General features: G+C 40.6%; 1 protein-coding gene across 1 annotated transcript in view; it reads right to left on the bottom strand.

Annotated features, from left to right (window-relative positions):
- RTF1 (RTF1 homolog, Paf1/RNA polymerase II complex component) overlaps positions 1–16508 on the bottom strand; it is a 30495-nt gene that overhangs the window by 12105 nt on the left and 1882 nt on the right. The window contains exons 2-6 of the mRNA XM_037395066.1: positions 15542–15652; positions 6607–6754; positions 4901–5105; positions 2671–2785; positions 956–1067 (exon numbers count right to left, since the gene is read on the bottom strand). Coding sequence (XP_037250963.1) covers positions 956–1067; positions 2671–2785; positions 4901–5105; positions 6607–6754; positions 15542–15652 — 691 coding nt within the window. The remainder of the gene's footprint in view (positions 1–955; positions 1068–2670; positions 2786–4900; positions 5106–6606; positions 6755–15541; positions 15653–16508) is intronic.

Raw genomic sequence — 16508 nt, 5'->3', positions numbered from 1 at the left:
AAAAGATGTTATTCCCTACTTCCCATCAGCAGGTGATGTCTGGCCACCTCCCGGGAAGCAGGGCTTCAGTATGCATAGTCGTTGCTCCAGAAGGTAAATATCACCAATAACAAATGCCACCCACCCCAGCCTTCCTCCTCCTTTCTCCAAGTTTTGTATCTGAGCAGACGTCACACAGTATGGAATATCCCTTCGGTCAGCCAGGACAGCTGACCCAAACTATGTCTCCTCCCAAGACCTTGCCCATCCCCAGCCTACTGGTTAAGGTGGGGGAAATGTTGGAGACAGCCTTGACGCTGTGGGAGCACTGCTCGGCAGTAGCCACAACACTGGTGTGTTATCACCACCTTTCTAGCTACCAGTCCGAGCTCAGCACTGAGGGAAGCTACGGGACTCAGCCAGACCAATACGACAAGATGGAACTATTAAGTTAGACAAGTCATTGTTACTTTGCAAGGGGATAAAAAAAATAAATCTCATGTTTGGAGAGGACGACAATAAAAGCCAGTAGAATAACAAAAAGAGTTGCATTAAAAGTCTGTGGCAAGACAGACAAGACGATGTGCCAGTAAAGAAACAAACAGATGTAGACACGGTCACACATGTGCAATAAATATGGTTTGGAAGGTTCAGAGATTAAGTAACAGAATCTAAGTGACCAATTCAAATAATGATCCAAACATTACCAAGTGCCATTTAATGGACTGTGATGAAAGTCTGCTTTGTTTTCAGACCATTCTGGGGAGGGGTGGTGGGGAGGAATACAGACAGCATCAGTGGAGTCAAACAATATCCTAGGTAGTCAAATCAGGCAAAAGACCAAGGAAAACTCGGACACAGAATTCATTCACACCAAGGTGTAAGAATGTTGCAATTATTAGAAACAAAAAGCAGCACTTTCAGAAACCTGTAATAATGCCTCAAAAATTGTAGCAATAGCAACAGACTTCCATACCTGTTCTGTTCTTCCTTTTCTCTCTTTCTGCTTTTAGCTCCTCCATTGCCTGAGATTTCTTGTCTAGCTTCTCATCCCGCTTTGATCGCCGCTCTTTGTTATGTGACATGACCTAAAAACATGCACAGAAAGTCCCTCAACACCAAGTGCAATCCATACACTGAAATGCATTAAAACAAAGATTGTTTGCACACTTTGAAAACTTTTCAAACAGAAACTACTAGCAAACTCCATTTCAAAATAATTTTTTCCAAGTTCATTTTTACAGAGGCTCAGGAGAGGGAAATTAATCTGAAGTATATTTCTTTTTTCTACTTTGTATCAAAAATAATGAACATATTTACACTTCAACATTTCTGCCACCAAGTTCAGAGAAATAAAATGGAAGGAATTCTGCAATGAACAAGTAATGAGGAAAAGCTGGATAAATACTCTTCTCATTTGCTTCTCTTTCTGCAAGGCCAAATCAAGGCGCTTGCATTCATTCAGTAGCAAAAAGAAAAGTTACGTTAAAAAATACTTAAAGTAAAAACAAAGTTGTGTGCAAACTTGGCAACGTGGATTCAAACCTTAGATGTCATACATCTTTTAAAATTTTCTATTTCTAACAGGCCTGTCTGGAATACCAGGTAGCATGGAAAGAGCTTCTACAATAAGCATAAAAAGTCATCTGAAGTAAGTCAAAGTAATTTCTGGAAGACACTGTGAAGAACTCTGCATAAGATCCTTTTATATATGCATATATATATATATGCATATATATATATATATATGCACCTACACATGACATATCATGTATTTGGACTGTATAAGTTGAGAAGAGCAGGGAGATGAGATTCAATCCACTTAACATGTGCCTAAGGGAAAACTCATCTCACCTAATTTGATTTGTGTTAAACACCTATTTCAACTAGAAAGTAACATGGAGTGAGTTGCCAGCTGGAGATGCCCTCCTCCAGCACAAAGACAGAGGTGACAACAAGCGTAAGGAATCAACTAGTTCTTAGATGGCTGAAGTTAGGCAAGATGAATCCCATTCCACTCTGGGAGCCTATCTGCTCAGACTCTAGAAGTAGTTAAGGATGGGATCTTAACCACTTGAAACTACAGCCAATTCAGCCATTTGAAACTACAGTTCAGTTACAGATACCTCACCCCAAAAACAGCTATTATCCTCTTTCTACTTGAGGTGGGAAAACTATGGAACTAGTTCTGCTCCTCCTACAGTTGACTTTTTCCTTGACATTCCAACTAGCAGAAACTAAGCATTCTTTCCATTGTATGTGCATGCAAAATAATTAAGACAACAGCCCGAGCAGTTCTTGGCCTGCTCTCTCAAACTTTCGCTTGCAAGAAAGATGGCATATGTAACATTTCAGACTGAATGACAGAAGTTTGGCTACAGGAACTGCAAAAGGTTGCTTTCCTGTTCTCATATGGGAGGAGTATCACAACAACTCTACATATAGCTGCAACTTTGCATTTTTCATTAAAAGGAGCTATCAGTGTACCCCTCAGCAGGCCAAAGATGTTAATTTCTTCAAATAAGCTGGAAAGGCTAAAAGATAGCTTGAGCATATAAACAAACTAAATTCTGACCTGCTTACCACACTGTTTGACACTAAGGGAAAACATCAGGGGCAGAGAGAAACAGCATCCTATCTCCTATTGCCAAGGGAAAAGGGTTTGTTACTAAGGACAGTTTCATTTCCTACCTGGGATTCCTGGATCTGTGTGAGTTTTTTCTTCTCCTGCTCTTCCTCTTGCTTTTTCTTTTTCTCTTTCTTTTCTTTCTTTTTTGCTGTTTTTAGTTTCTTCTTGATTTCAAATCTAGTAGCAGATATTGAAAACAAAAAGAAGGTATGAAAGAACATTCTCTCCTTGAGTGAGCAAAGTACTGCCCAGATGCTGCAACAGCTTAAGTTGTTAGCAGGCTGTAAGAAACACTTCCACTGCTTGCCCCAGATGGATAACCTTTCAATGCTATTCTGTCCTCCATTCCCAATCCCTTCCCTCCACAAGAAAAATAAGGTGAAGAAAACCTGAGCACAGAAAAGTGCAGGCTGACAGACAGCTAACTTAAAGGGCTGATGAGACCGCATAGTAATGGCTGCTCCCCAGAAATCTGTCCTTACTCCATCCTTGCCAGTGCAGTGTCCATTGTGTGCTGCCTCCAACTCTAAAAACAATTGGCTATTTCACATCATCTGAATCTCAACAGCTAAAAACTTGGTTGTTTAAAGCCATTACCATGCTACCTTTTCACTGCTTAAACTCCACCTTTCTACTGGCACCAGTCTGTATAAGAATGACCGCAAGAAGAGTCACAGCAAGTTCTCCTTTAGCAGTTACAATCCAAATCAGACTCTGTCAGTTTCTGCAGTCCAATTTAGTCACTTCCATTTCTACATTCATGAAATATGTCACCCTGAAATCTTATTTTCAGCCACTGTCTTCAGAAGAGTACTGATTTTGCTGGAACTGTCCTGTGACAGATTCCACTGCACCATGGACTGGCCATTGCTTTAGTGAAGTGTGCACATGGACAAACACAAGAAAAAGATTATCTTCCAACAACTGAAATTCAAAATATGTTACCCACATGCATGCTACACAGTCCATTCTTCTTCAGTCCTTTACACCTGGATTTTGCAGGTAAGAAACTGAAATGCCAGATGAGCTCATTGCCCTTTATGCCCTTACCATGAAGTGTAACACACAAGGCACAGGCACGGTATCACACGCAATGCCTGCTGTAATCCCAATGAACTCACAGCACAACAGACATACGAAGAGCTAGACAGCGTTTGGAAAGATCCAACTTACCATAAAGTTAAATAACTAACCCCCCTCAGGTCTATCTGCCAACCCCTTTACATAGAACAGGACAAACTCGTTTAAGATTAAATCAGTAACTCAAGCTTACATTGTTTAGCTTCTATCAAGTATTCTCCAGCATTCATTCTAAAAGACAGCCAGTTACCATGGAACAGCAAATGAAATTAAAAAACGTGGCATCCTTCTACCCGATCTAAATCCCATCTTTCACTCTTTCTGATCCCCTTGAGTAGAGCAGCAGACTAGAGAAGACATTGAAAATAGTATTAAAACCACACACAGGCAGTGCTCTAACTATGGCTTGGACAAATGGACAGTCTGAGTAGCAGCTTGTATTGACATGATTTACTCAGGTGTTAGTCCTCTAGAGAAATTTCTCAGCAAGTGAGAAAAAGAGAGAGAGATGTCACTGAAGAGGTAAGAAACTGCAAAAAACTTGCCCCATGTGCCAAATCTTTTCTGTTAGACACTTGGGAAGAAAAATACCTCTACTACAAGGAAGCTGCCTGACAGGACAGTATTACAGTAACAAATAAAACCACAACACCTAAGGCAGAAATCCATAAATAATCTATCAAAAATGAGATTTCCAACACCACTCCTCGTTATTTCAATACCCTTCTCTTCTATTAGAGCCCCAACCAGCTTTACACCCATACAGAGGCAACCCTAACACTGCTCTGTGCTTCACAATAGTTTTCCAAAAAATTCCAGAAGCTCACATACACCTTACACTTTGTTAGCCTTTTATCACAGTATCAACGTGTGACAGCTAATACAGAAAAAAAAGACAGATGAGAAAGCAGTCCTTCTGGCTGTCTGGTATCTAGCATGCAAAGCAGTAATATGGCTGCAATGGTAGCTGACAGAACCAGGTATATTCAACAGCTGAGAAACTTTCAGAAACTGACTTTCACAAGAATGCGCAGAATTCCTGCTGTGTGCTTCTCAACTAGCAACAAGGACAATTTATGCAAAAAATCCACAATGATGCTTAATTCACTTAATAGCGCTGAACACCTGGACCTCAAACGTGAGAGCAGAGTCAGCATATTCTCCATTCACCCTCTATGGATTTGCCACCAAGTATCAACACACAAAATTCACCTTCTTTTTAGCACTTCTCTCTTCTCTATCCGGTTAAACAGCTCCTGCTCTCTCTCCTTTTCTGTCATTTGTTCCAGTCGAGCACGGTCTTCTTCATCTCCCATAAGATCTTCTCCATAGCCATCATGGAATTCCTCATCTTCAGATGAGGAATCTGAATCTGAGCTAGATGAGGAGCTGTTGCTTTCAGAGTCAGAGACTTCTCCTAAAACAAAAATACAAGGCAGCAAGATTCAGCTGGGGCAAAGCCCAACCACTTTATTGTAGCATGTTAGCAAAGGATACCAAGAATTAATTTTACACTCCTCTTCCACTATACTAAAAGCATAAATATCATGAGAGCTAAACCCAGGAGGAAATACTTTATCATCTTAAGATATGCATGCTAAGAAACGACAAAATGAGCAGTACTACATGTGAACACGGATTGGGTAATAGTAGAACAAGCAAATTTTAGGAGAGCTTTTGGTTAGTGGTATTGGGGTCTTAAGGTGAAATTTCTACGCCTATATGCTTATGTCCCTGAGAAGTTGCTTATATATCCATAACCTGGTTAAGTGCATGTGCACACCTCAAATGCCACCATTAACCACCACCTCATTATAGCATCCTGAAGAACCAAAATCCATCATATGAATTGCTACATCAAAAGATAAAAGTTGAACACACTACCCTGAGGACTGGCAAGTCTGTGATGCTAGCTCTATTACTGTAACTGTAGCCCTCTCAGTTGCACACGGGCTCAGGGAACAGCTGACACCCCAGTAATACTGGGTAATGCCACCATTAAACCTGATCCAAGTCCAAGTGCTGTGATTATCTCACCTAATCAACTGCATCACACCCAAAGCAGCCATTAAGATCCTTTCTTTCACTTTCATTCTGGTCTCGTTATTTCTAACAGTATGTTATATTCCAGCTTTGCAAGCTTACACTGGGGCATGCTGATTTGTAGGCACTGATATATACAGCACGATATAATCAGTCACTTCATGCTTTGGTCTGTCCCCGCTGTGTTTAACATACTCAAAACTGTAGTCACCTTCATAGTCTTCCTTAACTTTGTTTTTTTAGTATCAACTGAAATCACAACTAACCACCTGACAATCTTCCTGAGCATGATGAAAACATGAAAGAGCACAGGAAGTTTGCCCAGCATCAGAACAGATTCAAGATTCATGTAAAAAAATTCTGATGAAGTTATAGTAACTATTTTTCTTCTTCTGTGACAGTATAAATATTCACAAATTCCAACTGAGTGCAAACGCATGCAAGGTAAGTTCCTATTTGCATCACGCTCAACACTATATACCTCTCCCTTTTTCATCACAAGAGAAGTTTGTGAAGGGAAAATACATCAATGGGAATAAAAAGAAATGCTACCCATGCTACAGATGGGACATGCTAGAAGGAAGAAAAAAATTTTCCAGGAGAAAGTCAAGTAATGAAACATGTCATACATGCTTCAGATGAAACAGTATTTAGTGTTTTGGTTGTAATGGGGTGCTTACAGCAATGCTATACCGAATTATCTGCACTTCAAGCCATGGCAAGCTTAACTGTCATCCAGACCATTGTTAACACAAACAAAACTCCTTGAAGGCAGTCTTTAACAACACCATCTAACACCACTCACTCTTCACTGTGTGGAAAGGGGTACTTCTGTTGGAAATACACTGCAAGTAGATGCACACGTGTTATCTTACCCTCTTCAGGTGCTGAGCTCTCAGCTGAGCTGTCTTTATCTGAGCTGCCTGAAGAGGCAGCTCTGTTCGTCTGTTTCTTCATGGCTCCTTTCTTCTCTGCCTTACCCGTTTTTCCCTTTTTTTTGTTTTTAGAACCTCCAACAGTCCACTGCAAGGAAAGAACCAAGAAAGGGATCGTGAGACACAAACATCACTCTCTTCTTCCTCTCTCAAAACACTGGAGTAAAAATAACAGAAACAGCCCAATACCTGACAGCAAAAAAATCAATCATACAAGGAAAAAAAAAGCCAATAGGAAATTTATCAAATGAAAGCATCTCAAAAGTTTGTGTTTTGGAGGTGGGGTCTTGTGTAGTTGTTTGGTTTTGGGTGGTTTTTTTTCTTAAAAAACCCAAACAGTTAACAGTGCAAGCCAACAGTTGGTAGAGTGCTTCTTTTAAAAAACAATGAAGACTTCAGAGTCTGCAATACCTGTCAGGAGAAAAGAGGTACTAGAGGTTTCTAGGAAAATAATTTTAAACAAGTGTCCAACTGCATTTGTACAGATTCGCTTCAGTTTACTACTATTAAATAGAAGCAACAGACGTGTTTCCAGAACTAGTTTATTCGAGAGCAGGTTTTAGATTTCATGAAGGCACACCAATTATATATGAGTCTTTCCAAAATCTCAATTTTACCAAGAGTACACAGCATCTGTATTTTTATGCAACAAACCACGAGCTCACTTGTGTATAGACAGTAATGTCAGCCACAGCCTGCATCTACGTACCCAAGATGGAATCAGAATCAAACCAGAATCACAGAAATCAGGAAAAAAAAAATAATAAAAAAACCCCACAAACATCAGGCCTTAATTTTCATTTTCTTTTAATATAATATCTTCAATTAACTTAAACTGTGGTTTCCAAGTGCAGCACTTATACCACCACACATACATGGCTAGCAACTTTAAATCCCAAAAGTCCCAGAAGAAGAACTAGTATTTACCTTACATGTGACTTATTAGAATTTTTGCATTGTCCTAACTACCTGGGTAAAGCCAGAAGGGAACAGAATCAGTTAGGATTGCCTGTGTATTATTTTAAGGCTTTACAGTATTTTGCACTTTACTACCTCCCCTAGAAATTCTCGAGGAGCAAGACCTTCAGGGGTAAGACAGTTTCTTTCTAAATACTTTTTTAATACATATATATATTTTTTATACTGTTTATCCTCTCCACACCTGTATATTACTCTCATCCTTCATGCATATCACCATCTGTTCAAGCACGCAGTCTACTAAAAAAATACATTCCCAATTCAAATGAGCAAATACTCTTTTGCACAACTGAGATCTTGTGCTCAAAACTAACTGGAAAAAATAAATATTCTTTAGATTTGACCTCAGGTGCACACAAACATCAGGCTTCTCACCCATTCACCTCTTCCTGGGAGATGAATCAAGTCCATCTCTGCAAGCAGTAATCATTCCATCAAATTTGATTACTACTTCTGCCCGATTACGCACCATCTTCAGAGAACCCTGGCGTTCAAATACTCTTAAATCGAACTCAGCCAAGTAGTTCGAAGCTACAACCTGATCTACTAATATCTTTAGTACTTCCTACGTTTTGATTATTCTCACCCCCAGCCTTGCACCTTTCATATTACTAGCTGCTTCATCATCACCTTTAAGCATAAGCTTGTGTATTCAAAAGCATCTGTCAAAGGCCAGGCAGAAGTTTTCTTTTCTGAGGTAAACACGCAGCTACCTAGTGGTGTACCAACTGCAATGCATGCCCTATGCAGTTACCCCACTCTGTTTTCATCCACAGGACAGGTGAAAAACTGCACAGAACGCGTCTCACTTGATATCAGCCTGAGCTGGCACTCAAGTCTTTATTGGATTCCACATTAAAGTTTTACTTGTTCAGTATTACAATACCGCTGTCTAACAATATTCCTGGTTGATTATGCCCATGTAAATCAGTTAAGAACAAGCACGTACTCTGCCTGAATCTGCTCAGACCTCAACGTTAAGGAATCAGCCCCCAAATATGACAGAAAAGTGCATTTTTGCTATTTGTTCAAGAGCTCACCCACTGCCAGCATACTAGTGAAAACACAACAGTGAGAAAGTGAAACTGAGCATTTAGCAAGGAAGAGCAGAGCCCTCTGAACCAGGTATGCAGAGGTGCCTCCTTCCCAGAGCTCTGCCACTTCTTTCAGTGTTCTAACACTGAATTACACCTTGCGTCAGCATGCTGTCTGGCAAGAAAGCAGCACACAGAAAGCCATAGTATACACCATAGTTAGAGCAAGACCTTGAGAGGTCAGGCTGAGATGAAAGAAGTTAAGATCAGATTAAAACAGCGGGACTTCAGTTAATAAAATGTTTAATAGCTGTAGATACATGCATTACAGACCACTGATCTCAGCATTTAACTCACAAGGGAAATTGTGGAGAGAACCTGGGTCCAGGAAGACAGAACTGAAGAGAAAGCTGTGTAACCACCTCTTGAACAAAAAAAGTAATAAAAAAATAATCTGCACTAATCTAGGAAATTTTGTTTGGGTTTCTATTTCGCCCTGGAGATTACACTTCATCCTGCTTTTGTTTAAGCAAGTGACCTCTACATCTTTTAAGTCACAGTAACTGGTTGTCACCTGCCAGTTTCAGCGCTGTCACAAAGCCAAATTCTTCCTCATTCAACTCAGATGCTTCAGGGGTTATTCAGCTATCCCAATCTCTCATAAATGCCTGGTCATTCCTGGTACCACTACAGGACAAGGGTTCAAGCAAGCCTTCAGGACAAACAAAGCATCATAACCAGGATGTAGTTAGTGCGAGGCTCTTTCAGGCTCAAAGATTGCTCTGCAGGCTCAGGAACCATCAGTTGTCTTCTGGACACTGAATGACCACTCTGTATTGTTCAGAGAGAGACTAGCCAACATCAAGTTCCTTCTTGCAGCAGAGGAAGACAAAACAGAGATTAGCAGGTCTGGGAGGGGGGGTGAAGACAATATTGGAAAGCCATGAGCTGCATGGCAACCTGCAGTCCAAACCAGAGTATCGAGCCCCATCCTCGGGCTCTAGTATGGCAGCGGAGGATCAAAAAGGCAACAATATGTTTGCATGTAACATGAAGCAAAAATGCACACAGTTAGTCAGAAGTGTTTGTTTGCTCTGTTTCCCTTAGCTCCACACATCCCAAACAGCAAACAACCACCACATTTTCCAAAACATGTCTACTGCTACAGCTTCTCCAGGTTCCCTCTTCCATGTTCCAGCCAGGCAGAACCAGTGAACAATTCTCACACATTTTCCATGATTATAACGCCTCCTCTAAACAGTCCCTCTATTCACTGCTGCCTCCTCAGCCACCATCTGGAACCCTCCATGGTTCCAGACACAGCAAGTTAATAAACCCATGCAGAAGTGTGCTGCAACATGGCTTTCTACTTACTGTTTAGTACTATCAAACAACAGAGCTTTATGGTTCGTTCACAGGAAGTAGCCAGAAGAACATTTCAATTTTTCCTCTTGCTTCCAAGGTTCACAGTGCCAATAGCTTGCATATTTTCCCAAGAAATGGCTGTACTCAGTCTTAAAGGTCCTGTCCAACCTAAATGATTCCACAATTCTAAGTAGTCCAGGTGAAACCCCAGTACCCAGAATGGACTGCCCATAACAAACAAACAAAAAAACCAAACACACACGCAAATCCCAAAAAACCCCAAACCACCAAAAAAACAGAACCCACATTAGAAATTAGCCAGATTTATAAGTCATCTTCTACAAAAGCAACTACGCAAAATCATCGAAGAAAATAATTTATAGCTCAGCAAACCTGGAACATATTTCCACTAGGGAGATGAAATGAGATTGAGGAGAAAGAAGAAAAAAGCAAGCTCTGATAGTGCAGAATGCAGAATTGTTTTACCCCCACTGCTCAGATAGTTGCAATTTTCTTCTACTCACACAGCATCTAAATGCATTATCCACTGAGATTTTATTTTGCAAATAGGTATTCTTATTTCTTTTTTTAACATCAAATCAGACAGAGATGCACAGCAACGGTTACCAGCCTGTCCCTGCAACAATACCCTTCCCTTCTGGATATGGCTTTTATAAGCAAAAGGCAAATGACAAACCACAACACCAAAGCAAAACAGGTCCCTTACCAAGGCATTCCTTTCCCTGGCCAGATAAGTTTGTACCAAGTTACAATACATTAGCCCAGCTTAAAAACTTTCATCCATTCTCCTCTATTCATATAGGAAAAACAAAAGGCAGTCCTCCAGGCAAGCCACCCAACTACCTTCCCAATGACACCAGTTCAGTAATTAGAAAACTTAAGGGATCATTTTAAACACAAAGAGGAGACTCAAGGTGTCAACACCAACATGGAAAGGAGATAAGCAAATAAAGGAAACACCTCCTGAAGCCATAGAACAGGCTTTGCCAGGAACTGCCTGAAAGGCTTCATGGGCCAAAATATCACCCGACACCTCATCCACCCTCACCCATTGTCCAAGTACTGCTCAAAGGAGCTCACAGAAAGACAACTACAAGTAACTGGAAAAAAACCCCATCTACCTATAGTAGGTTCAAATTCAGTTTAAGCTGCAAGTCGACATATACTCTAGAAGTATTTTGAGGGGTCCACGTATTGAAAAATAGCAAGAACTGCTGAGTGGAAACATCGAGATAGTAGATACTAAATACGAATGAAGCAGCACTCTCCATAACTGAAACAAATTCCGGGATGCCACTGGCTGTAAAAACCTGCAATGTTTTATTTAGGAAGCCTGGGCCAAACAGCTGGAGATAGCAACAGCCATAAAACACTAAGTCAACAAGCGCCTTGCATGGCTCTAGCATCACCAGCCAGCAAGCATCATCTGGACCAACAAAGACTTAATGACTTCTCTAGATAGATATTAGTGCCTTATGACTGGATTGTTCTCAGCAAAAACTGCTCCTTGGGTACAAAGGGAAAGTCCATTCAGAGAAAAAAGTAAAAATCACACACTCAATTCCAATACCACCACGAGTCTATTTCTGGAGCAACCTGCTCCACTTCAGAGCTCCTGCAGACTCTCATACCACATAAATTAAGTTCCCAGAAGTTATCCCCGTGCTAGTTTGCAATTTAAAGAAGCTACCTGCAGACCAAATTTTATACTAGTTTTGTACACAACTGATTTGCATTACTTCTTTGGACATGCTGGCCTCCACGCAATTAGCCTGTGCTATTCAGATTTGCGCTTGCACTTTGGGGCAGGAAAGTAACAGCACCTCTCTTCCTTAAGGAAAGCTTTACTATTGCACCCGTTAACAGCTGAAGGAAACTGTCTCCAAGAAAAGTCAGTTACAAAGCACACAGCCTATAAGACTGTGTATAAGAAGATTAAAGCACAGATCATTTCAAATTTCTTAAGCTTGAAACAAAAAATGTATGGCAAAGGCCTCACAGGACTGGAGAACCCACTCATTCTTGAAGGTCTAATTAAGCAGTATTACAAAATAAAAGCACACAGGAGAAGACAACACTTAGCATCACAATCTCTACAAACCCACAAGACACCCCAAAACAGAAGGAACACATGGAATTTTCCGATAATCCAAGGTTTTCTAGATTGCGTTAACTCAAAGTGCAGTAAGTAGATCCAAACTTTCAAGTCCTTTCCTGATAACATAAAAAGCATAAAAAGCCATAAAAAGCCTGCTACGCCAACTGTTACTGGAGACCAGTTTCCTCACTAGCTGCATGACCACTGCTCACCTCCTCCTCTGTCCCATAGCTCTTGACAAGATCTTCAGCTATACCATTCCTACTAAATCTGTACATTTGCAAATAAAGGCATAAAAAGACATTCCTCACTAAACTCCAGGCTGCTGCCAAGCGTTCACAATATAGCTTTTCTTGTCCTTCTTTCTGCTATTACCCTAGAGCTGTTAAAAGGCACAACCAAACCCCTCACAACATTAGAACAAGCGCAGAAGGATGACACAGACACACATCAGCATGGCTAACAACAAACCTTTTGAGAGAAACAAACAGGACCTCCTACAGCATTGTGGCTCTGTCTAATCTGCGCTGATGTTAGTGAAGTTGTTGCAGAAGTCATCCAGGCCTCACCACACAACAGAAAGAATTCTCTTACTGCAACCAATGACACCAGGATAAAAGGAAGAGCAGGAACCCAGAACTAACCTACTACAACTGAGGAAGGCCATGTCTTCATGAGTGTCTTCAATAAGCAATGAGGGTACCTTGCGGACACGTACACCCCAAGAGTAACCTGGCTAACACCAAACTGGTTACGTGCAGCAGGCTAGCAGTTTGGGATAGCAAGTTCTTGAGCAGTCATGGCCACACATTACTCCACAGATAAATTAAATATCTGCCTCCACACCTGTGTCCGGCTTAGTATACCTCTCTGCAACGGTAGGACTTCTTATTGCAGAGCCCTGCAGTCATTGCTGTTTATCAGTTCTCTGAACAACAGTCCATAGTCAATTCACTCATGCACGTTCCACAGATCCACCAGAAGACTGTTCAGAGCATCCTTCCCATTTCATTGCCTGCAACTCAGCTTCATTCCCTTGGCTAGACAATTTGATTCAGACTACAGAGGTCCTTAAAGCGTTATAGAACCCACCATCTGCACCATGAACACCTGATGGGGCTAAGAGCTTTCACAGAAGAACATTCTCATCAAGACACACAATGATAAAACATTAAAGATCTACTGAAATCCTGTGGGCACCATTGTATAGATGTGGCATGATTTGTACATGCTGTTATTCTGTAATTCCAAAATGCACTTTCTCTCCCCTATGCCCCACAAACTTTTCTCCCTTTAAAAAAAATGCAGAATGCAGCATTTGCCACTGAAGCAGAGGTTTAGGCTCCTTTCCTGTACATGCAACGTCAGTCCTGGAACCTTTAGGTTTTGGCAGGAACCATAAAGAATGTGCACACTACAAAACCTGCGTGGAAGCACATGGGTATGATTAAGCATGTTTGCCCAGGGCAATGATTTTCATGCTTTTCCCTCAAGGTCCTCATCTTGCAGGAAGTCCAGCAAGACAATTTCAGCTTTTAGATCCCCTCTCCCAAACCCCAAGGTTGAGCCAACTTCGAATCCATCACAAGAACACTGATTAAAACCAAAATCGTTCAGCAGGAGTAGTGTAGTCAAGCCTAGGGATGCACACAGCTGAATGACTGGCAGAAGCAGAACTGTTATAACCCAGCCTGTCTCACCCTGCTGTGACAAGCAGCAGTTCAGAATGCATATTTCAGGCACAGGAATAGAAGCAAGTGTCCTAATTACCTCTTCTCTAAAGCTTTTCCTCTTGCTGCATGGAGGTCAGAAAGAACAGAGTATCAATTAGAAATGATACACAGATTACAAAAAGTATCAAACGTACATGCTGCAGCAGAGATACTACTGCATCTGCAAGGTTTGTGCAAATTCGTGACGAGATTCATTGCCATATTTATGTATAATAGAAAGACAGACTTTCTTGTCGTTATACAAGCTAAATAATAATCTGAATAATGTAATTTCTTCTGTCAGTTTTCCGAGAAACACAAAGCAGAAGGATTTATCATCGGCATGCTCTCCACACCTATGTCTACTTTTCCAGACAAGCTAGGCTCCACATAGCTCAGAATAAATAAGCTGCGTGCCAGAAGATCTGAACACACACAGTGACAGACTGAGTGGTAACCCAATAACAAACCCAATATATCTAGTCCATTCACAATTCTCTCTCTCCTTATGCCTTAAGCACATATTAGAGTCACTTTAAAAAAAAAAAAAAAAAAAAAGAAAGAAAAGGATTGATTGAAACAGAGTTCCAAGCATATTTATTTGAAAAATGCCTCGGAAGAGGATTAAGCTATACATTCTTTACATTTATTGGAAGAACTCTGCAACACTACCAAATGCTTAATAGGTTATCATTGGCCTACCCTACTGGTCTTCAAGCTCTCACGAGGAATAGCACTTCCTGTATTTTCAGAAAAAAATATCCATCCCAAACAGATCCCTGTTAAATTTTTAAGTATAGATGGAATAAATGACCTCACTACATTGCGCGGAAAGCTTGCAAGAGACATGTAAGCCTTCAAGAAAGTGTTTTTTATTCAAATACCTGTATGACCTGTTTGTCAGTTCCTCCGTTTTAATTAAGTCTATTTCAGTTTTCATTTATAGATGAAAGCAGAGACTTTTACCCAGCTCTAGAAGGTAGTACCAAGAACAAATAACAAAAACAGATCTAGCAGATAAACACAATACAAAGAATTGACAAAATGCTAGAACAAAGCAATGCTAAATTCTTCCTTGCCTGGCTTTCTTCAAAACCACCAATAAAACACACACTCTTGCATTTTCAAATGACCAGACAAGCTCATTCACAGCAGAGTTCTTGGGGAATCAAAGTAGCTACACAGAACAGTGTTACCACCCGTAAAAGAGTAGTACCACCTGTCTTGATCCTTTCCCTCTCTGAGGAAGAAAGGTCTCTTCTAAAGCTGAAAACATCTCCCTCAACTCAGAGTCCAGCTTTAGCAGCTGCACTACTACTTCAACCACAGGCGCTACAGAGGAAAAACACTAGTTTTAAGCGGGCAGATCACCAGACCGTTCAGAACATATGAACGTGGGATCAAAAAGGCAGTCAACTTTTCCACAGACGTTTAGACTGTTTTGTATACAGTTACAATTCAAATCCTACTGATTAAAAGAAAAAAAAGAAGTATTTCTGAGTACACATCCTCTGGGCTTAATGGGCCTCCATCAGGTCCACTGATGGCCAGTCCCACTCCGTGAAGTCAGCAGGCTAAACATACCGTACAATAAATACACTTTCACTGCTTAGGTACAATTGGACAAATCATTCACAGTAACTTCACTGATAACATGACAAACTCACCTCATCATCACTGTCTGATGTCTCAGAGTCTGAAGATGCAGTAGGCTTGCTTACAGGTGGCTCCTTTTCTTCAGAGTCACTGCGCTTCCGTTTGGCCAATGACAAGAGCTCCTGGTGTGAAAAACCATACATTCATTTTAAAATGTCGTAATTAGTTTTATCAATCCAGGTCAATGTATATGCACCTTCTCTGTGATATCCGAGTACACCCCAGTAACATGATTCTCCCCACAGACTAAGGAACGAAGTCTATTTATGTTTTATAAATACATGTACATATACACACAGAATTTTAACAAAACTGGATGCTACAAAAGCATTTTGAGGATAACAAGTTATAAGAAGTAAATACTACTGCCATTATTTTCTCGGCACAAACACCGTAAGACAAATTACTTTCAGAATCATCTCCAGGTTTCTTATTTGGATTGGGTAAGAATTCAAAACCACTCTAACTACACTGTATTAACCCAAAAAGCCAAATACTACTAGAGAGCAGCTCCTTCTTCTAAACAAAAGAGATGTTTGCAATTATACATTTTTAAAGGGAAATGCTTTGGACATCACCACATTGTCATGGCTGATAGTATTTAGTCAGGCTGTTCAATTCCTTCTCACTGTGCCTACACACCACAGAATGCACTTAAAGCTTTAGATGGGCACAGAGCAGAAGACATCAAGGCTCAAAGTTTGTGAAACTAAGGAGAGTCGTTCTCCAAATGAAGCACTTTACTTGGCTCTTTGTGCTGGTGTGTGTTGCCTTTGAATCTCATCATCTGCTGTTCATAGCTTGTTCAGATGACAGCAGCAGCAGCACACAACAAACATTTCTGAAGCTGCATTACTGTCTTTATAATCCATGACACAATGTATTCTTTAAAACACTGCTTTGGGGCTGATGAACCTTAGCTGCAAGTAGAAATACAGTCACGCCAACTTCTGCAGTCTTGGGAAGTCGATACTAGAT

This window comes from Falco rusticolus, chromosome 7 (assembly GCF_015220075.1).
Source record: "Falco rusticolus isolate bFalRus1 chromosome 7, bFalRus1.pri, whole genome shotgun sequence".
Taxonomy (NCBI): domain Eukaryota; kingdom Metazoa; phylum Chordata; class Aves; order Falconiformes; family Falconidae; genus Falco; species Falco rusticolus.
This window is presented reverse-complemented; position numbering and strand designations above follow the sequence as displayed.